This window comes from Rhizophagus irregularis, chromosome 24, assembly GCF_026210795.1.
Source record: "Rhizophagus irregularis chromosome 24, complete sequence".
Taxonomy (NCBI): domain Eukaryota; kingdom Fungi; phylum Glomeromycota; class Glomeromycetes; order Glomerales; family Glomeraceae; genus Rhizophagus; species Rhizophagus irregularis.
In genome coordinates this window covers 3,487,810-3,510,943 of record NC_089452.1, presented here as the reverse complement: position 1 = coordinate 3,510,943, position 23,134 = coordinate 3,487,810, and the positions used below count along the sequence as shown (strand labels likewise).

Sequence of the window (23,134 nt, the reverse complement as noted above, 5' to 3'; positions counted from 1 at the left end):
TCATCATCAATTTTTGCTGTATATCGTTTTTCATCATCAATTTTCGTTGTATATCGTTTTTCATCATCATCTTTCGCTGTATCTCATTTTTCGTCATCACCTTTCGTTGTATTTCATTTTTCATCATCACCTTTCGTTGTATTCATTTTCATTATCAGTTTTCATTATCTTTCGTTTTCATCATTACTTTTCATTATATTTCGTTTTTCATCATCACCTTTCATCATCACTTTTCGTTGTATTTCATTATTCATCATCATCTTCGCTGTATTTCATTTTTCATCATCACCTTTTGTTGTATCTCATTTTTCATCATCACTTTTCGTTGTATTTCGTTTCATCATCATTTTTCATTATCTTTCGTTTTTATTCATTTTTCATCATTACCTTTCGTTGTATTTTGTTTTTCATCACCATTTTTCATTACCTTTCATTTTTCATCATTACTTTTTATTGTATTTCATTTTTCATCGTCACCTTTCATTGTATTTCATTTTTCATCGTCACCTTTCGTTGTATTTCATTTTTCACCATAATTTTTCATTGTATTTCATTTTTCTCATCACTTTCCTTTTAGTTCATCTTCATCTTTTTAATTTATGATCTTTTCTTTCCTTTATTCTCCCTTGATCTTTCGCTTTATCCTCCCTTATTGTATTTTTTTTTGTTCTTTCCTTATGTATTATGACACCTTTATATCAAAACATTATGTAGTGTGATTTAATAAAGTCAAGTTTTATTGATTAATTACACAGTGAAATTCGATAAACCGGATCTATCGGTTCCACTAAAAATATCCAGTTTATCGGGATATCCGGTTTAGCGAAAAAATTTCGATATATTGAAAATCTATTATATTGAATTTTTAAAAAATTTTCATGCTAATAAAACTAATATACACTATAATTTGATTTTTTCATCTAGTTTTAAGTTATAGAGGTCATGAAAATGAATATAAAATATTTTAATTGAATATATAAGTAATACTTAACTTCAGCCGGAATAAAGATTTTTATAATTCCGGCCAAATTTAAGATTTACCGCATCACGTTACTTAAATTTTATTGGTTCTCAGTCACGTGATCCGGTTTATCGAATCATTTTTACTATAGCTGGTTAGAAAATTGATCCGTTATAGCGAATATTGAGCTTTTACTAGTAAACTCCGGTATATCGAGCCTATTTTAATATACATGATTTGGTTCCAGCAAAAAAGTCCAGTTTAGGCCCAAATCCGGTTTATCGAATATCCGGTTTATCGAATTTCACTGTGTATATTAATAAAATCGAAAAAAATTAGCCAATAAAAAATTTTATATGTTCACGTGATATGTGTTTCGCACATTAGTGCACAAATAGAAATAGTCTATATTTAATGTGCGGTAAAAATATATTAAAGTTATATTTAATGTATAGTAAATATTTACTGTATAGTAAAATTGTATTCGATATATATTAAAGTTACATTAAATGTATATATTATAATTTCGATGTTGCAAATAAATTGTAAGTGTCTATAAACTTTAAGAAAAATGAAGTGTCCTATTCTAAATCTAATTGTATTCAAATCAGTTGTTCTAAATTTTAGATAAAATGAAAAATTGTTCTATGAACGGTAGTTAATAAACAATTAATAAACATTAAACAACTTGAAAAAAATATAAGTTTCGCATATACAAATCATTTCTCAAATTGTGATCGTCTTCGATACATTTTTAGTCTTTACACAATAAATGAAATGTACGTTGTTGATCACATTCACTAAACTAATGGAGAAAATCCTTCAGTAATTATTAGTATTTGTTATTGTCTGGAGCGAAGCGAAGGACAATATATGTCTACGCACTATGGAAAAAAAATCAATCACGTGAATTTCTCTGTCCACCACGTTATCGTCAAATAAAATCGCAAATTTTAGTTTTTCGCTCCAGACTTACAACGGTTCTCGTTTCCTAGTTTGTAACCTGTATAATGGACAGTCTAGTATTGTACGATTTAATTTCTCAAACCAGTCAGTGACAACAAATGCAATAAATCAATGATAAAATATTGCTCTTATAATTGCAAGATTGTCACTATTTTCAATATCAATCAATACAACATCCCTGATATGTAATAATACTACCTTTTTCTTTTTCAAAGACAAAGCTTGTATACGCAAAAAATGATGGCGTGTTGTTAAGTAACACAGAGCTGTCTCTGAAATCTTCATATGCTAGCTCAATTCTTCTAATAGTGTCAGTTTCATGTTTCGTTGAGGCACATGCTTCAAGAGATGTTCTTGGCTCTTTTAACTTCTTGGTCTGGTCCAAGGTACATATTACCTAATAATGAAGGATTGTTCATAATGGACAAGTAATACGCTTCCCCAGTTTCTTTGGATATTGATGGTAGAAATATTAATTTTCTGAATTTGTAATATATATTGGAAGTAAAGGTAACTGTCAAATCGTCAACTAATGTCATCTTTTCTAAACTGGGGATGACAGACAATATTAACTAATTCGTCATATGCTTGGGTGGATAGTGAAGAATTAGCTGTAAGGGGAAACTCTATCTTCTGACCAAATTTTTAGCAGAAAAAAAAATATATTTTTTATTTATAAAGGTTTATTAGAACATAATAAATATACAAAATTTGTCACTAAAAGAGTTCATTAATACTTTCTATAAAGACATTTTTGAGTTTTTATCACAAAATTTTAGAAATATAGGGATGGGACATTAGACATATTGTTCATGATAAAGTTGAATGGATATTTAAATGAATGATGGAGAACAGAAAGGTCTTTGATACTATAGCCTTTGTAACCAGTAGAGATAATAATGTTATTGTTAGAGAGTAGCGTGGAAGTTGCTATAAAATATATGTGGATAATATGAAATGCCTGGGTAAAGATAACAAGAATTTGCGAGGATGGTTGAGCTAAGTGAACACATAGTCACGTGAGCTGAATAAGACTATAGCGGAACGGGAAGGTGTCATCAGAAATAAAGAATTAAAGCAGCTAGATGATACAATACGCCATAAAAAGCAAGTAGAAAAAAGAATCAGGGGGAAAAGTTATTCTACGATATACCAGTGTTTTAGAAAGATGATGACGTCATATCAAATTAATCAAGGTTTACTGCGTACAAATTAAAAATCAGTTTAAGTATATAACTGTGAAAGCACTGAATACATGGTTATCCAAGTACAAAAATGGTTGCACCAGTATAGTGCTACCAAAAAGTAAAAGATTTGTTAGATGATATATATAAAATTTTCAATTTACAGTAATGTTTTATGCATTATGCATTACATGTTATATAATACACACATATTTATTATAAACGCTCAGACGAGGTTTTATTTATGAGCCATATTAGTATTTAGGGGTCCAATTTACTTGTATATAAAACTTCAGCACTCTTATTCTCAATTAAAAGCCTCCAACAAGGAGAAGAGGACAACAAAACAAAACAGCTCGAGTTCATTAAACAGGGCGATTTAAAGTATCGACGATAAATGAAAATGAAAATCTGAAGGATGAAATTGATGAAGAGATCAACAGTGGAATAAATAACCCATTATTAAATCAAAGAAAGATGAGTTAGTTAATCACGATCAGTTATAAGATACAAAAATTTTTTATTAATCACAAATATGTTTCATCTCTAGGAAGAATCTTCACTGAGAAATGCCAAAATGAGAGGAAACTACAACTCCTCTGATGAAAAAGACTGAAGCCGAGATGGACATCTTTTATACAGGTTGCAGTTGAAACAAAGCAGAAAAGCAGACGCGGAGGACATTTGAGAGAATAGCTCAAGACACAGTTGTTAAGATTGATCTTTCAAAATATATCATTCCGCCCAGCAAGGACGCGCAATCTCTATTTCTATGGACTTGTCAGCATTTTATTTCCTCTTCAACCTGTGATACTTGAAGAGAAATCAGCATTATTTGTAATAGTATCAATTTCTAATTTTTTATTTTTTTTTATTTTTAATATAAAAAGTACATTAACTTTAAATGAAGATCCAAGTTGAATAATAAAAGTTGAGAAGAAATTTTTTATAATAAATTTGTAAAGATGGTTAATAAGTTTTTATTTTTTGCTTTAAGTTAAAGTCTTATTTTATAAATAAGATGTTATATTTAATTTATATTTTTCAATTTTAATAAAATTATATTTAGGCTAGGGATTGGAATCGATTCCCATTATTAGAATCGATTCTAAAATTGATTAATCGCGATTAATCATTTCGCAAATACCAATTTTTTTTTATACTATTTATAATAGGTGTGTTTAAACACATATCACGTGATTACAAAAATTACAGTGATCGATGAACAAATTTCCTTTTTTGGAAATTTGTACAACCTTGTGCGATTTCAACTTGAATTTTATTGGGAGATAAAATTTCCTTTTTAGGAAGTTTGTGTTCCGTCACGTGATTCGCGGGCGGAATTATGAATTTGGCCAAAATTAACTATTATGAACAAATAATAATTTACGGTCAAATTAATGAAACTGCGCCACAATAAGTAGATTCGATTTTTATTCGAGATTCGATTTAAAATCGATTCTTATCGATTTTCGATAGTTTCGATTTTAATCGAATCTTTTCCGATCCCTAATTTAGGCCAGCATTATAAAATTGGCAATTTTACCAATCTAGCTAATTTTAACTATTTAAAGATATTACTATGTTAAAAACTTTATTATGTTAAGCATATTAAAAAAATTTGCCTTTAATTTTTGTGACATTTCCAATGACTATTAAGCAATCTATTTGTTATTGCATATATTAATACCTTTGAATTTCATTTATAATTAATCACTTCTCATATATGGTAGTGGTTATTTCATTTATTTCCCTCAATTGTAGTTATATGTTATTTTTTTCTTGAGCTAGAGCCATTTAATGTCTTATTGCTCTATTTAATTCTTGTCCAATCCTAGGATTTATTAATCTTTAGCTTTCTTTTCAAATTGATTTGACTGGTTGACTTACTTTAGTTTTTTAACTTTTTCTTCCATTTGAGCATCCTCTAATGTGTTTTCCCCTGTTTCATTTATTCTTTATCATCACTTCTTCTTTCATTGTTTTCTCTAATCCTTTCATGTGATCTTTTTTTCTTTGATTTCAAGTTTGAACTGGATATATTTCTTCATAATAACCTTTTTGAGGTCTTCACAGTTGGTAAACAGAAGAAAATAACTTTTTGGATGAAAAAAATGAAAACTAATAATTAATTCTTACTAAACTTATATCAAAATGTTCGCAAAAGACAGAATATTCAGTTGGTGATGATGAAATGCATTGAAGTCATAACAAAACAGAACTTTTTGAACTCCTCTGTCTACTTTTTCATCCTAAGGATTTATAGACCGATGATCAACAGGAGAGAGTTAATTGATTATTTATGAAATGAGCATTCTACTGTTCAATTTGGTATAACAAGTAATAATCTAATCAGGATAGTAATGAAATTATGGCCAAATTAAAAAGCAGTACTCTCACCACACCAGGGACTGTATCTATATATAGCTTATGCTTCTGTAGAATTTCAGCATAGGTTAGCTTCATTTTTTCTTCTAGATTTGGCTTTTTGGTTAGCGATCTAGTACGGATTTGATTGCATGTAGTTCAGTTAATGATTATAAAAAAAATATAAAATTCTTTCATACTTCTATTTTTTATCAGCATGTAAGGTCTTTATGATGCCTTATTTAGGCCTATACATTTGTGTTCTGTAAATCCTTTTTTGTTAAAATATACATTTAAACAGTATCAGCAGATATATTTCCATTCTTTATGTTCCATTCTTTCGTGATTTACTTATCTACATTCTTTGCCTCTCCTTTCTGAATATATCAGAACTCAAGAAATCTGTTTTACTATTTGCGAATTGCTGTTGGATTTTAGAAGTTATTAATTGAATTTTAAGCTAGACTTTTAGTGGAAATTTTGGGACAAACCAATTTTCATTGGTCCTAAATTACAGAACGGCATATTCTGTAAGGAATTGGAACAAAATACATCAGGAATGTGCTCAAGATTCTTAAAACATTCTTTTCACTAGTGTGTTCTAGAGTCTTAAATATGTCTTCCTGAGTTAGACAATGTTTTCGTTAGGCTTTTGTTAGACAATTTTTTTCATTATACAATTTCTTATTCTAAATATCATTAAAGCAGTTATAGATAAATACGGAATTTTTACTTCCTGAAGCTAAAAGAAGTATTTTTGAAAACTTTATTATTAAATTTAACCTTCCAGAACCTCATAAGTCATAAAGGACATCTAGTATAGAATAAATAGAGTTTCTTGAAGTCCGATCACTGTAGAAACAATTCTGTATATAGCGAAAATATTCCATATATAATTGAAGCTTCTAGAGCCTAAATAGTATATAAAAAACTCATAGAGTTTAAGCTTTAAATCAAGAATAAAGCTTTTCTACTATACTAAAAAACACTATAGATACTGACATATTGGGGTTTCCTCCAATATGACATTGTTTACATATTTAAAATAATAAAGTCCTTAAATTATTGTTGTGTTATTGTTGGGCACAACGCTTTACTAATTTTGCATGACTTTATTAAAAGTCTATTTATAGTGAAATTAGCTAAAATCTTTATATATATATATAATAATGCCAAGATAGACTATTAACTATTAATTAATAAATATAAATTAAATCAACAAAATAACTTTTACACTCATTTATTCTGGATCAAATAAATGTACACTAACGCATTTGTTTTCTTACAAACTTTATATATACACGAAAAAAAATTGAAAATAATTTTGAAAGTGTATTTTATCATTTAAACCATTTTTTATGTTAAAGGCTCAACTATTCCAACAGTATTGTTAATATTCTCATTTATTTATTTATTTATTGCAGTGTGAAATTCATACAAACCATCCACTGGTTTAAAATAAATTCTAAGAAAAAACTAAGAAACCCGACAATTAATCTGTAGAGTAAAAATATAAATCACAATAAAAAGTAGCCATATTTTTCTTTCGTTGTACTTGTAAATACTGTCATGTGTGGAATGTATTATTTGTAAAATAGCTGCTAAGATTTGGTGTTATAAATTAGAAGGATGATTTAGGTTCTAGTGTAACAAATTTAATCATGTTTTTGGTCATGGAATTGCCAATTTTCACACAGGTGGTCATCTTCATTATCGAATAGGAAGAAGTGATCCTTTAAAGAAATTCAGCTTGAATATGAAATTTGTAGACAAAAAATCTTCTGTTACTATACTTTCTATCGCTGTCAGTTTCAAAAAGGCATTAAGAATAATTTTTGACATTCTTTGAGACTTCAGGATCGCTTAGGTAAATATTATAAAATTCTTTGTAATATTTAATCAAGAGATGCATGGGCAAAGCTTTTTTTTTCACATCACCTCCCATAATCTTTCAATTTCTTAATGCACATTGAAATTCTGGCGGCCAAGGAGATTGAATTTCTGTATAGGTGTTGAATATGTTTATCACTGATTCTTATCATGCGGTATGCAAGAGAACAGACATGCCATTTTCATTTTCATTCAAATGGAGATGGGTGATCTATCTAATTCCAATATTCTATTTCCGTGATGATTTAATTATATCTACTTTTGTTTTTATATTTACAAATGGCCGCTATGTAACTACAACTAAAACGATTATTATGAATAATTTTCTTATTGTTGTTCCATTTTCAATCTATAATATTTCTGGCCCTATAAAAAATTTTTATCCGAATATTTCCAGTATTTCTCCGTGTCTTCCGCAAAAATTCCGTGAAAATGATACATTCACGGATATCCGTGTTAGCGAGATGAAAATTTCCATAATTTAAGGCTATAAATTCCATTAAAATGATACATTCACGGAAAAAATATGGAAAGATAAAACACGGATCAGATTTTTTACAGGGTGGTTACGTGGAATAAGGTGTACTTTTGATGATAAAACAGAGGAAAATGGTGAGCCATGATCTAAATAACGACCAAATATTTTAAAGAATTACTTCTTTTTTAAAAAGAAAAAATTATTTAGTAATTGAAGACTTGCCCTCATTTTCTTTTTGATGATAATTTTCTTTTTCTTAGGTGGATTACCCGTTAGATTTGATGATGTGGTATGATATAAATAAACTAATAATAATCATATGGTTCTTTTAACATAATAAGTTGACAATGATTTCTCTATAATGAATCAAAAACAGAAACAGTTTGTGTATGTCAGTCCAAAATGGATAACGATAGATAATTTATTTGCATATTTACAATTTATATTTCAAGCAATGGACCGTATCATATGTTTTACACGCAATAATGGGTTTGTTTATCTAACAAAGAAAAATTATAATGACAATACAAATGGGAAGTCTGGAATAGGTACTATAATACCAATTCCGATTAGTTAGAAATGAAGTCTGAACATTAGGATTAAGAAAAAAAAATTAAAATAGTTTATAGTCACAACAAAAAGTATAAGGAGATACAAGTTATAACTGAAAGAACAACTTTGACTTTGTTTACAAGAGAACTTGATGAATCTGCTGCTTTTTGCCAGATGGATTTTGTAATGTTAACAATAAACTTTATTTTTAATAAATTTATATTAGTTATATATTATAATCTTTACAATAAATAAATTACATTATTATTCCATATGTTATTTTGTTTGCTATATGGTTTAAACTTGCCAGTATATACAGCAGTGGCATTATAGACATCGGTATATATTCTTAGGTGGTACCCATATTGTAATACTATGCTATTTTTATAATATATAGCAATTACGTAGCTACTGCATAGCCTCAATTTCATATGTTTCTGTAAGAACTCTAATAAACTTTAAATACACACCACGAATTAAAAATTTCGATAAAGAAAATATTTTGAATGTAACGGTAAATAAAAAATTTTTAATTATTTTGTTTGTATATCCATATTGTAAGAAGAAATTACCATATTTTATCTAGTATCAAATTAAAAGAATTACTGGTCAAATATCAGAAAAAAAGTTAGAAGCTTAGGACAATTTGAATTCTATTGAATCCATATAGCAGAAATAATTATACCTGATGATGTTAAAAAAGGCCATTTAATGAAATAGATTTTGATGATATCCCTTAAGAGATTTGAGATTTCTGATCTAATTTTTTAAGTGCGTGTAAAAAGATGTGTAAAAGAAGGTTAAAAGTATTTATTATGAAAATGTTACGAGAATACTGACATTATGAAATCGAAAAGAACAAAGTTAATATGCCTGAGAATTTTCATGTAATTTCATATTTTTTTATTTCATTTTATGTATTTTGGTTGTATATTTGTTAATACTATAAGACTGCTATTATTGATACTTGTTCCTGAGGTAGCAGATAGATGGATTAAAAAAAATTATCAAGGAATTCAAATAAATCGAATGCGTATGAAATTAGAGAACGAAAATATTGAAAATTCGTAATTTTATTAATTTATTCTTGCTTTTTCTCGAATAATCGCGAATTTTCTAGTATTATTAAGATAGCACTTTTAGAAAAAAAAAATACTACTGTCGTACATATGATGCATATCCATATGCTTATGCGCTTACATCACAGTACTGAGTAACTGTGCTACATACATACATACAGTACATGCGCCATTGCGCCAAGAAATTGTAGTATTGCATATTTCAAATCGACAAAAATTTTTTATTTTTGATGTGATATTGCGTCATATTGATGAAACAATATCGATCTAAAGATGGGTATTATCATTGATTATATAAGTAGATCTAATCTACGGATGAAATCCATCAATAATGATTTAATCCTGATGGAATCTTTTAGCTCTATTAAATACTATCAAAACAAACCATTAATTGTTAAAATCTGATCGTTGGTTTCGGGAAATATTTAAGTTATCTCAAAATTTGACGATCCCGACAAAATCCGTACATGAATCAGAATTGCAATTATGGAAATAAACGTGTTTTCCCTTGTGGCTAAAAATGATTTTTACATAACGTAACCACAAAAAATGTGAACTAGTTAATAAAGGTATGGATAAATTATGTGGCGATCTGCTCATTCATAGAATGGTTTTTTTCATAACCGATTGTTAACATAAAAAGTTAGAGCCATATGTCATATTCACATTCATGTTCAAGTTACTATACAAAATACTCGATATTAAAAAATGTATGATATTTAAAATGCTGGCTTATAATAAATATTGCAAGGTATCACAATATTTCATATCACATCATCTTAATTTTCCAAACATTACAAAATTATTATCTTATAGATGAAAAATAAAATTATATATAAAAATGGAATAGGAAAATTTGTGAAAACTTATAAAAATGATATTATACAGTATGTATAAGATTTTATTTAATAACAAAAGGTTCAAATTCGGCATCAGGAAAATTGAAAAGATATCGTAACAATTAGAATCAATTGGACTAAATGATTTTCTGAAATCTATTAGGATATTTATCGATTGAATGGTAGCAACAGTTAGAAAGATGTGGAAGAGAAGTTTGTTGACGGGAACAAAGTTACATGTAACTATGAGTAATAGGCCTGGCATTATTCAATGTTTATTTTCTAACTAAAAGATTTATTTGTTATATGAATAGTAGATTTAAGAAAATATTTTCAAAATTATTGTGGATTCATTCAAAAAACAACCCAACTTATAGAGATTAGTATTCAGGAAATATATTATATTAAAAGTGTAAGCGTGCCGGTAATTTCTTCAAGGTGGGTTAAAATCAATTGCGACTCCTGAAGAGGAAGACTAAGTAATTGCTGGTAACAATAAAGAGAATAAAATCTTAAGCTTTTCGTGCTCCTTCAAGTCAGTCAAAATGCATTTATTAATAATAGTTTATTATACTAAATTTTTTTTTCAGTTGCTATTTAAAATAATTATTATCAAAAGTATAGTAATTTTGTATCTTTAAAAATTCAAAAGCAGCAGAAACTGTCTAAGTATCAAAAATTGCTAATAAAATTGAGAGATAATTAAAACAAATTATTGATATTGATTATATATATGTAGACGTCGTATCAAAATACTAATTAATTTAATTATCACGGGTCACGACGAACCTTCTTCATAGTGTATTCAGGAGTCCTCAGTAGACCGCCGTTCGATGTGGACAATCTCAAGTCTATGCCACCATCTAACAAATGGCGTATCGCAAACAACGTGGTGTAATTCTTCAATAAATCCAAACCCACATTTTTTAGATTCGTTTAGGGTAAAAAAAATCATAACTGTATATTATCGATACTATTTTTTAAACAAAATTAATGTTTTTTTGTTCTAACGTATTATATTATTAAATATTTGCTATTTTTCTAGTGTTGATTCATTATTTTACTTTACCGCATGATGTAAGGATTGTGCAATGATTGTGCGCTAAAAGAATCTCGATGATTACGTGTCAAAATTATTTTCTGCTTCAATGTTTAATTATAAATTTTAAACTATGAATATATTTGATATGTGAAATCTAGCTAATCTCGCTATATTACTTTTTTTGTATTACGTTATTATGTCTATTAAAAATAATATTATAAATAATAAAGGAGCTAAATTATTATAGGTTTGTTTATTTTCTAACGCACCTGCGCAAATAAAATGTGATATACAGTATGTATAATAGTGATAAATAACTTTGTTTTACGAAAAAAATTCGGTTCTTAGAATAAGCGGTAAAAATAAAAAAAAACAAATGATATAGCCTTTTCATGATAACCAACCATAACAATGCGTAAAACATAAATTCTTTTTGGATTTCATATGATTATTCGAAATTCCGAAGCCGATCATGTTACAATCGGTACATATTTATTCTTTTTTTCTTAAAATTATTTTGGCAAATATTTTTTTTCCTTAATATATTTAATATTCCTATTTTAGTTATCTGCATAATTAGTGTTGAAACCTAATTTTTTTAATTTAGTTGAGTAGTTACTGTACCCAAAATTAAGTGACTATTAACTAGTTAACTAAATTGTTTTTATAATCGATCAAAATTTCACTTAAGAAATAAGCGTTCAACATTCAACAACAAATCGCGGTATTGAAAAAATCGAAATTTTCTTTGAAACAGTATGAAGAAAAAAAAATTCCAAAATAGTTTTTATTGAATTATCATTATTTTTTTTTTTAAAAAAAAAATGGCAACTCAAATGATAGTGATTTTGATAATATACTTTAAGGAAATCTGCATATATTTTTAAGGAAAAAGGATAAGAACGTTTAGAAAATATTTTCAGAGAAATGTTCATCGTTCCCGGTTTGACTGACTCCGAGATTTGCAAATTTATCCTAAAAAAAAAAAAAATAATCGTCATCATACATTAAAACATATTATTATCACATTTTTTTTTTTGTATGTGATATTGTGAAACTTGGAGACAATAGTATCAAACTTAAACCTTATTGACAATCATAATCATGATAGAAAAAATATGGTTCGCTGACAATTTTTTTTTTACGCCTATTCCTTATCCTATTATCACTTAGTTTATTCTGATGGCGAAATAATATTTGCGGCAATGTAAAAAAAAAAAAAATTGTGCCTCAATGAAATCCATGCACTTCACCACAGCCACCGGTAACCGTCGGAATTCAAAAAAAGGAAATTTTAACAATGCAATTGTTGTTGTAATTTTATTTTTTGAAATTCACGACAGGCAACGTAATGGTTAATTATATTCATCAAATATGATGTCGTGAAACGTAGATTAGTAACACAGACAAGTTATTTAAGCGGCAGTTTCCAGTAACGGAGTTTAATTATTTGTTTCTTTCTTTCTCACCTGACACTCTTATCCTTAATTTGAAACAATTATCAGATTTTTGGTATCACATGATCACTTACTATACATTAACGCACTCGGGGTGCGAAGCATAGATATTATAATTAAATAATCATTTTTGTACAACTAATCATTTTTGTACAACTTAATAAATTTTTATGCTTTATTTAAGAAACAAATATGGCTTCCACATCAAATATACGCAATCAAAAAACTAAGGACAATCCAAATGAAAAAGTATTTGCTGCGTTTAGCAGAGCATATACGCTAACCGACTATACCATAAATAATACTCTTAAAAAAAGATATGAATTTAGGAAAACCACCATTTATGAAGATGAAACTCTTAATGATAATGAAAAAAATGAAGCAATAAGGATTTTAAGTAAACGATATGAATATGATAAAATCATTTATAATGAAGGGGAAAGGAGAACTTGTGAAAATTGTCAAAACGAATGTTTGGCAATATTATATTGTGAATATTGTATAAGAAATTATTTAAAAACAAAATTTAATGATTGGACATCAGGAAATGTTGATATTGATCACTTAATACAACAATGTCAATTAGAATCAATTGGTCCAAATAAGATAATTGAATGGGTTCCTTACAATAAGTTATTAAGCATTGAATACTTAACTAAGGGTGGTTTCTCTGAAATCTATTCAGCATATTGGGAAGATGGACATTATAATGAATGGAATTCTGAAAAGCAACAATTAGAAAGGTATGGAAAAGAGAAAGTAATTGTTAAAAGGTTGGAAAATGTTAAGAATGCCAACAGAAGTTGGTTTGAAGAGGTATGCAATTTAATTAATGTTTTTTTAAAATTTTTATGACTATTTTTTTTTAAAAAAATTAATAATTTAAAGCTTTAATAGGCAAAGTCACATTTAACTATAAGTAATAAATGGGCTGGTATCATTCAATGCTATGGCCTAACTCAAGATACATCAGATGGAGATTACATGCTTGTAATGTGTCACATGAGTATAGATTTAAGAAATCATTTAAAACAAAATCATAATATTCTTACATGGAAAAAAAGGATTAAAATTATTGTTGATATAATTGATGCACTTTTAAGAATTCATAAAGAGAATGCAATTCATAGAGATTTGCATTCAGGAAATATATTATATTTAGATGATTATGATTATTGGTATATAAGTGACCTTGGATTTTGTGGACCTGCTGATAAGCCAATAAAAAGTATATATGGAAATCTTCCCTATATAGCACCAGAGGTTATTGCTGGGAAAGAATATACTTATGCCTCTGATATATATAGTATTGGTATGCTAATGTGGGAAATTTCATCTGGACAACCACCTTTTGCTAACTTTGAAAATGATATTGATCTTGTAATAAGAATTCTCCATGGCATGAGACCAAAAACAATATCAGGGACTCCTTTAGAATATATAAAAATAATGACACAATGTTGGGATGCTGATCCATTAAAAAGGCCTAATGTTAATCTACTTCATGAAAAGATAATGAATCTTAGCAAGTTAAACATTCTCAATGATGATAAAAAGAATAAAAAATTTCTTCATCCTTTTACATTCTTGCAACCTAGTTCAAGATCTAGCTCGAAAACAAATTACACCACTTATACAGCTAGCAGATTATTTACAAGTAAAGTGCATCAATTTGAAAATTTACCTGAACCAAAGAATGCAACAGAAGGTATATTTTATTTGAACTATTATTTTTTTAAAGATATGCATAGATATATGTAAAATTTTTTATTAATATAATAAAATGATTGTTTTTCTTGTTTACAGAAGAACAAGAAGGTAAAAAAGAATTTATCAACTTTTATGTAAATTTTTATTTAAACATTTAATTTTCAAAATGCTTATTTTTAATAGCTTTTCTTTAATAGCTTTTCATAGTAGTCCATATGATTTTAATATTACAAGTGATTGTGAGTATTTATTAATCATTAATTATTATATACTTGTTTAAAATTCCAATTTTCTTTAAATATTATGGATAATTTTTTTAGTTATTACTTCAAAGGACGACAGTGTATTAACGAGCAGCACTTCTAAAAGTGGTGGCTCAAGTAGTACTTTACGCTCTAAAGGTTTTAAATTATATTATATTTTATTTTTTAAATAATAAAATGAATATTTAATAATTTCATAAATTCTATTTTCCAGTGTCCAAAGTATTTGAAAAATTTAAAAAAAAACAAGCCTCAGATACTTCAGATAATAGTAAATAAATTATTATATTAATCGCAATTTTTTTATAATAACAACAATAATATTTTCAATTATTTTTAGGTAATCAAAGTAGCCAAAGTAGCAGTAAGAAAAAACAGAAACAACCGGTAGAAACTGTTGACGGTATGAAGAATAAATCATTAATCATATATTTATATTATTCTAATTCTATCTAATCTGATTTGCAGATTATAACGAATAATGAAATGCATTACCAGCATAGAGAAAGTAATCTAAAATAAAATCCAGCGATTTTTTTCCTCAAATATCGTATTGAATCATCCATAAGTTTATTTGAGCTATAATCTCCGTATATCCCCGAATATTTGTTTTCATTCTATGTATTTATAAAATTATTTATGAAATTAAGATTTATGATTAAGGTTGATTAGTTGATTTAAATTTTATACAATAACCCACTTAATTGGGACCAACGTTGGTTTTTGGCAAAATTCGAAAACGTTTTATAGGAACATTATACTTTTATTTTAAATTCTAATTGCGTTTTTCTACAGTATATAGTTTAATTATTAATGTATAATAAGTAATGATATTTTAAATTATCTAGATATTAAGTTCGCAAAAAAATATTAAGCTAATGAATTATTGATTTATTATTATTACTACAGTATTAAAGTTTTTTTTTTTATTTTTCAAACATTATACTCAAAAGGAGCAAGTTATCTTTATAAATCAGATCGGAAGATACAAATAAACAATAAATCTAACCGCTGTGCAATGGCCAGATATGCCCCATGAGCTAGTATTAAAGATTTAAAATACTTGGTATTAAAAATTATGAATTTACTGTACACAAAGAAATGGAAAGGAACATTATTAATATATTATTAGTTGTACGATTTTTATCAGGGCCGGAATTATGATAATTTCGGTCAGTATCCAAAAAGGTAATCAGGCTTTATCTATAAAAGAAAAGATTTTCATGCCGTTGTACGCAAACTATCGGGATCCTATCAAATCTTTTAATATATCAAAAAAAAAACCTTATTGAATAAAACCTTATTTTATTTAACGTCCCGTTCCTTATAATATTAGCACGACATAAATTATTATGTGTAACAAAATTTTATATTTTAGCAGAATATATCTCGTAATAAAGTTAATTTTAACCTTAAAATATATATATATATATTCTTAGCTACGGATCTATTTATCCGTATGTAATGAGTCGTATCCAAATCTAATTTCTATGCAAAGAATATGACCCGTAAAATTACTAATACGAACGCCAAAATAAATAAATAAATAAATAAATATTTATCTATTTATCTATTTATGATATAATCATTGTACACAAACAATTAAAAAAAATTAAATGAGAAATTTGAAATGATACTGTTAAAAAAAAAAAATAAAAATAATTGAAATGATACTGTATATCAACTAAATCTACACTTTATAAATATAATTATTTTTTCTAGAAAATCTTTATTAATTATTTATATGGATGAAAATAAATAATTAATGCTTATCGGATGATATCTAAGATATCGAAACCATTTTTTTGGGAATGGAAAAATGATTTTATAAAATGGCGTTAAGAAAGTTTATTAAAAAGGAAGTTCGTCATGGTGATTTCATAATCTGAAACAAAATATTTATTTGACTGTTTATGAATATTCGTGTAACTCTCATATCAGTTATTGCGTACAAACTTATGAAAAATCACTAATTCCGCCATTTTTTGGGATTCTTAAACAACTATATTTTTCATATCTTTATTGTTCTATTATTTACATTAATATTTTAAAATTTAATATGTATTTTCTTAAAAAAATAATGTACTGTAGATCGATTTTCGGCAAATGTAAAATTTTCAATTAAAGCAACAACTTAACCATTCATAATTTAAAAATAGCGCCATTTATATAATGGACATTTAAAAAAAAATAACAAAGTTTCTTAATTCGTTCACATATGTACTCTCACGTGACTTTATAAAATTATGTGAAAGATTTTTGATAAATATAATAAATAATTTTAAAAGAAACAACACTGGTTATGCCTAGTGTTTCTTTTTGAACAGTAGGGCAGGGTTGGAAAACATATACGATGCACTCACAGCTCTTATATGTTGTTCGAATAATAGCTTCGTTAATATTGTACAGATTTAAACAACGTCATTCACATTTTTAAACAAATCACAAACCGATTAACTTCCCAACGACGAAATTTAAAGATAAACAATCACCACGTTTGGAGGCTAATTGATTTATTAATTTCTTCAAAGAACCTGGATGTTACCTTTACCAAGGTCAAGGCACACTCTGGCGACTACTACAATGATATAGCTAATGACATAGGTCGACTTTTACCCCGATTACCATCAATCCGAATTCCGAAGGTTATCCCGGACGCGTTAATGACACCGTTACGGGATCACATTGACCCTATTGACGAAAATACGCTCAACATATCATGGAAGCTATTACTTTTTACTCTTTTATCACAAAATAAAAGGTTACCACCGGTTTTCGGCAATCACAGAATCTCGGATATCAACTGGACCATGACAAAATCTTGGATCGCCATAACCACGGAACTATGTGGAAATTTCAAATCCAAATTAGGTGCCTACAAAATAAAAAGTCTCAACCACATACTACTATGTAGCGATATCCTTAAATTTCACTACCCAAATCTTTACCCAATGACATTATAATATGCCCTCTACGAATCAACACCTAGGCTTCTGTCCAGCTATGATTGACACGATCAATCACACATTGTCGAGGAAGCGGCGAGTGACTTTTATCAAATCAGAAATAACGAAGATAGTTTTATTTCTTCTTGTTTACTATACCCGAACGCTATCAAACGGTTAACACATTTCACCCCGTCGTGGATGGTTTATATTATTTCTAATTACTGTACTTACATTCAGGAGGTGGAACTCTTTTATCAATACTTATGATTCGATAGACACTTTTTTATATAATCAACATTTATTTTTTAGTTTAGACTAGCCGTAACCGTCGCGCTGCGCCGGGATATATATTAATTGCATATTATAGTATTATGTATTGAAAAGAAAATTCTAGAAATTTTGTTACTTATATAATACTAATTTTGTTTGTAATTAGAAATTTGAAGAATTGAAAGTAAATAAATAATTCAAAATAAAATAAATAATAAAATTAAATAAAATAAAAATTTAAAAAGGTGAAAAAAAACCTAAGAAAGGGGTCTGAAAGGTAGTCAGTACTCTTGGAAAAAATTTTTTTTATATAGAAAAATTCTTTTACATATTAGAAAAATTTTTTGCATGTTAATAAAAAACTGAAGTAGTTATGTAGATTTGTATTCAATATTAGACTAACAATTTAATTTTTGTATAATACTGAACATACAGTAATTTATATTTACAATATTTACAATACAATAATGTGAGGTATATAATAACTTAATACAAATATTATAATATTAAACAGTATTATAGAATTTATGGTTTATTTATATGTTTACAGACTCATCACAAAATCAATTCTGAATAATTAATTGTTACAAAAAAAAAAAATTTCTCATCACCAAGAATATCATCATGCGAATGTATTATTACAGAAGATTATATCATAGTAATCTATTTAAAAAAAATTTATATCAAAAAAAAAAAAATTTCCATTATCAAATCTATTGTTACAAAAAAAAATATTCTTATCACCAAAGCCTATTGTTATTACTAAAAAAATCGATAGAACTATTACTTAATAGTATTAGAATGACGCCAGTTACCAGGAAGCAAAAAAAAATGTAAATTTTTTTTATAACCGGGAAGTAACTATTACTAATATTTTAATGAAAAAAAAATCTGACCTGTTGTTAAAAAAATTTCTAAATTAAAAAAAAAAATCCTAAAAAAAAAAAAAAAAAATTACTAAAATGAAAAAAATTCTGATTGTAAAAAATAAAAAATTACTAAACAAAAGAAATGCCAAAGTTCGATCTATTGTTGCAAAAAAAAAATCCTGAAGTTAATCTATTACAGTTAATAAAAAAAATTACTAATTGTAAAAAGAAGAGCGATATTGATTTTAAAAATTTTACAATTTATTAACTTAATAAGTTTAATTATTGTATATGTTCTATGTAAGCACTGGACATTTTTTACGTATGTTATTGATCACTTTATAATAGTGATACACAAATTTTGGTCGCTTCATAATTAGTGATATACAAAATTTTGATCACTTTATTATAAAATAATAAATAAGATACACGAAAAAAGTCTCAGTTGCTTACGTCATACATATCCAATAACTTTATTATCAGTCATGTTTATGATAACTGATTTACACTAGGATGCTACTCTATCATGTGGCCTTCGGCCATATGATATACATAGCAATCCTAGTGGTAAATCAGTTATCATCTACAACATGACCGATAACAATTACTTATATATTACTTATTAATATTAGTAAAACTTCAATTACTGATCTACTATATGAATATGAATAGTTCAGGCGCAGACAAATCATGTGTTAGACAATTCAAAATAGGTTACACAGGGAATTTTTTTAGTATATTAATACTAACCTAATATGAAATAGATTAGGCGCGGCAGATCATGTGTTTCGTATTACACAATTCAAATTATTTATATACGGTAATCTAAACATGACCAAATTTTTTTTAGTTATATAGAAGATTCTTTTATTTTTTCTTTTAATATCTCTGATAAAACTAGTCATGCCTAAATACTAGTTCGAGGTTTGTTTTTTAGGCGGGGTGTTCTCACGCGTGTGATTAGGTTTCAACTTTTAGAATGTTCAGTTTTATTACTCATAGTGTTGTACCTCCGTTCTGTCGTCATGTTAAAAATCATAAAAAAATTTAAAGAAACATATAGTATATGTAATTTTCTCTGTTCTGCAAGTTTACTTAGAGCGGAAAAGTTGGTTTTTAATTGCAGTTTCTTTCTGTTTTTCGTTAAATTTAACAATTTTAAACGTCAAATAAAAATTATAGAATTACTAATTTCAATGTTTATGTCGTTTATTTCATAAAATCAAAATCATAATTTAAATCACATATATAAGTATTGTGGCACAATATAATTTGTCAATTCGAAACTTATTTTTTTTATATAGCTGGTGGAATTATTTTACAGACTATCTTATGAATTCTTAAAATTTTAATACAGATTGCTTAAAATTATCTATTTGTTCCTCGTGTTACTTTTGCTAAATTTCTGTAGTATGAATATATTTGCGATCCATTGCTTCAATAATTTTCATTTCTCTTTAATAAAAGATAAAGATGTCCAGGGTCCTGTTTATAATGATTTATAGTTTTTTAATGTTCTATATCTTATACTATAGAATATAACAATTCAAATTTATACAAATTTTGAATGAGAAGAATAGTTCTTATAATTTATATTAGTTTTTACCAAGAATATACATTAGAATTTTCAGATTGGGATATTGTATTAGGCGCACATGATCACTACTAATTTTCGAATCTATAACATTTTTCACGCGGACATGTTAGTGACGTTGTCATATTCATATACCTACAACACTACTATGAATTATCTCATTAAATGCATTGTTTTTACTAATATAAAATGACCGTGTGACAGACGCGTACTAGTCTTATTTATTAAATTTCTGTTATATCCAGCAACGCCTTTCTAGGCAAGTGATGGCCTCTCTCATGAAATTGTTTAACTTCAGCACCAAACCTTTCTAACCACTTCTCTTCGTTAATTATTTTCCACCTACTCGCATTCTCGATAATTGAAACAAATGATTTAAACTCTCCATCCAATTTATCTATTAACTCTAATAACGACATTTTCTTTCTAAACTTGATAACTCCAATGATTCGACACAAATAAATGTAGTCCCGAATAATTGCTTGACATGGATTAATGAGAAGTTGCAACAGAGTTGCAAGGCCAAAGTCAATAAGATAAAAATGACCATTTCTCTGTATAACGTTTCGTATGGCCACATCTCCATGCGTGTAACCACGGGTATGTATCTTCTCCAAGCACGATAATAGATCCAGAATTATTTGAAAAATTGTGTAATCATCTATATTATCATTATCAGAAATCCATGATTCCAGAGGTTGTCCCGCAAAATCGGTTAGTAAAGCCATGGTTCCACCCATTGTATAACCTTCGAAGAGAATTGTGGGAACGCAAGAAAGATCACCTAATGCATGTAACGCTGATATTTCACGGTAAATTTGAGAGTTTTCACTGTCTTTGAGAACTTCAATCTTTAAATAAAAAAATGACTCATATGGTAAGTTTATTATACGTAGTATGAAAAATTCTCAGAAATTAATTTACCTTCAAAACGGCATCCCTTATTTCATAATCATGTACTTGTACCAAAAATACTATACACTTTTTTCCATTTCCAAGGTGAGATGTAATCTGCACATGAATACAATTTCCAGAGTATAATCTGATATAGATACCCTCTTTGATAAAAGAAGCCAAGAGACTTTCGGGAGAAAATAATGACTTATTTCTTCTATACATATACGTTTCATCATTATTTTGAGATTCTCCAGAAGCTCTCGTCAACAGGCCATCATGATAACGAAGAATTATGCTGGCGATAAGTGAGGCCGTCTCTATACTCCATTCATAAGTTGGACTTTCTTCAAACTTCACTTTTAGGTTATCAATATCATTTAATATAAGTTGAATTTTCACAAATTGCCAAAGCCTCCCATCGGTTAAACATCCGTAGAAAACGTTTGTTAGAGGTGGAATCGCTGAAAGGTATTCCCTGGCATATTTTATTAGTTCACCTTTCCCTTTACTTGCTTTTACTCTATCACTTAAATTACTCTTGACTTCCCAACCCAAACCCTTTGATAAATCAGGTGGGTTATTTGTCAATTCTTTGTGGAAATCGGCATGGCCAATTATTATATCAGCGTAAACTTGATCTTTCACCCGGGAGCGAACATCTACATCTTTATATACACGTAAACTACCTGAGTGCATCGATTTTACGATTTCATTAATTTCGCTCACAACATCCTTACAAAATGGTTGGATTACACGATTTGATCCTTGAGCAGGAGCACAAGGGTAGACTTTAAATACATTTTCGCCAATTCCTCTTTGTGGTCTTATACTGGGATCCTCCTCGATTTCCCAAATTTTAAAAATTCCTTGTTTTCTCACAAATCTGTACACGGAGGTAGAATTTTGTGTATTTCCTAACTTAAGAAAGAAATTCTCACATTTCAATTCCCGGTTTTCCTGTATATATTGTTCTGAATATAATGGAAATAGTGATGCACACGTTAAAAAGTAATGGCAAAAAAGCAGTACGAAAATACTGCAACAAAAGACCACGCGAGATGTACAAATGTTAAACTATTACAGTATATGGTAGAACTTACTGTTCAAATCATTGACTATCATTACAAGTCTTGTTGCAGGTCCATCAGGAAGGTTATAAGGCTTATTACGAAGCATTTCTTTAGTCCATTGGAAAAAGTCAAGGCCAGCAACTTTCTGTTGACGAAGAGTTGTAAGTACATTCTCGCTAAGGGTCAAGTTTTTTTGTAAAAAAGTCAAAAGTTGTTCCGTATCATATTTTTTTATTTCCTCATACGAAGGATAAGGATTTGTAGAAGTACTTGTAGTAGACATGATTTTGTAAGTACAAAGTGGCTTAAGAGACTTTAAAAGAGAGGTGTATTTTTTTTATTTTGCAAAGTGGGTAACTCCTAAGCAAAGTAAAGAACGGATTACTCAATTGAGTCAGGGAATCCGCCTAATCAGCCAGACGATCAACATTAGTTATCTTATACAGTCTGTACGTCATTTCGATTAATCAAAAAATAAATTGAATAATTTCGAATCTACAGCATAAATTAGCAATTGATGAATGTAATGTTACTGATTCACACTTACCGTTACGTCTCATTTCCAGAATATTCGTTTTTTAAGAAATTTGATGATATAAATATGGGAATTTATTTCGGAAATTTGAGTTTATAGAAGGGAGTGAGAGAATCTTATAATTAGCAATATTAACGATAGAAACAAATTAGCTGGAAAACAT

At 27.8% G+C, this 23,134-nt stretch overlaps 2 protein-coding genes across 5 annotated transcripts; one reads left to right on the top strand and one right to left on the bottom strand.

Annotated features, from left to right (window-relative positions):
* Nucleotides 1-14,088: 14,088 nt before the first annotated feature.
* Nucleotides 14,089-15,270, top strand: OCT59_016451 (uncharacterized protein; the record flags this gene model as incomplete). 4 transcript variants are annotated; one of them, XM_066132483.1, is made up of 7 exons in its annotated part: nt 14,089-14,523; nt 14,622-14,633; nt 14,723-14,764; nt 14,846-14,926; nt 15,003-15,059; nt 15,129-15,191; nt 15,257-15,270. In XM_066132483.1, exons 1-7 carry the CDS (start codon nt 14,130-14,132, stop codon nt 15,268-15,270), a joined length of 663 nt encoding a protein of 220 aa, XP_066003461.1. In that variant the 5' UTR covers nt 14,089-14,129. The 4 variants fall into 4 exon arrangements, with proteins under 4 accessions (XP_066003461.1, XP_066003462.1, XP_066003463.1 ...); XM_066132484.1 differs by lacking the exons at nt 15,003-15,059; nt 15,129-15,191; nt 15,257-15,270 and having other exon boundaries at nt 14,709-14,764; nt 14,846-14,986; XM_066132485.1 differs by lacking the exons at nt 15,003-15,059; nt 15,129-15,191; nt 15,257-15,270 and having other exon boundaries at nt 14,846-14,985.
* Nucleotides 15,271-20,693: 5,423 nt separating this feature from the next.
* OCT59_016450 (uncharacterized protein) lies at nt 20,694-22,719 on the bottom strand (the record flags this gene model as incomplete). The annotated part of the gene is made up of 3 exons (XM_066132482.1): nt 20,694-21,320; nt 21,394-22,280; nt 22,467-22,719. 3 exons carry the CDS (start codon nt 22,717-22,719, stop codon nt 20,694-20,696), a joined length of 1,767 nt encoding a protein of 588 aa, XP_066003460.1.
* Nucleotides 22,720-23,134: the final 415 nt, after the last annotated feature.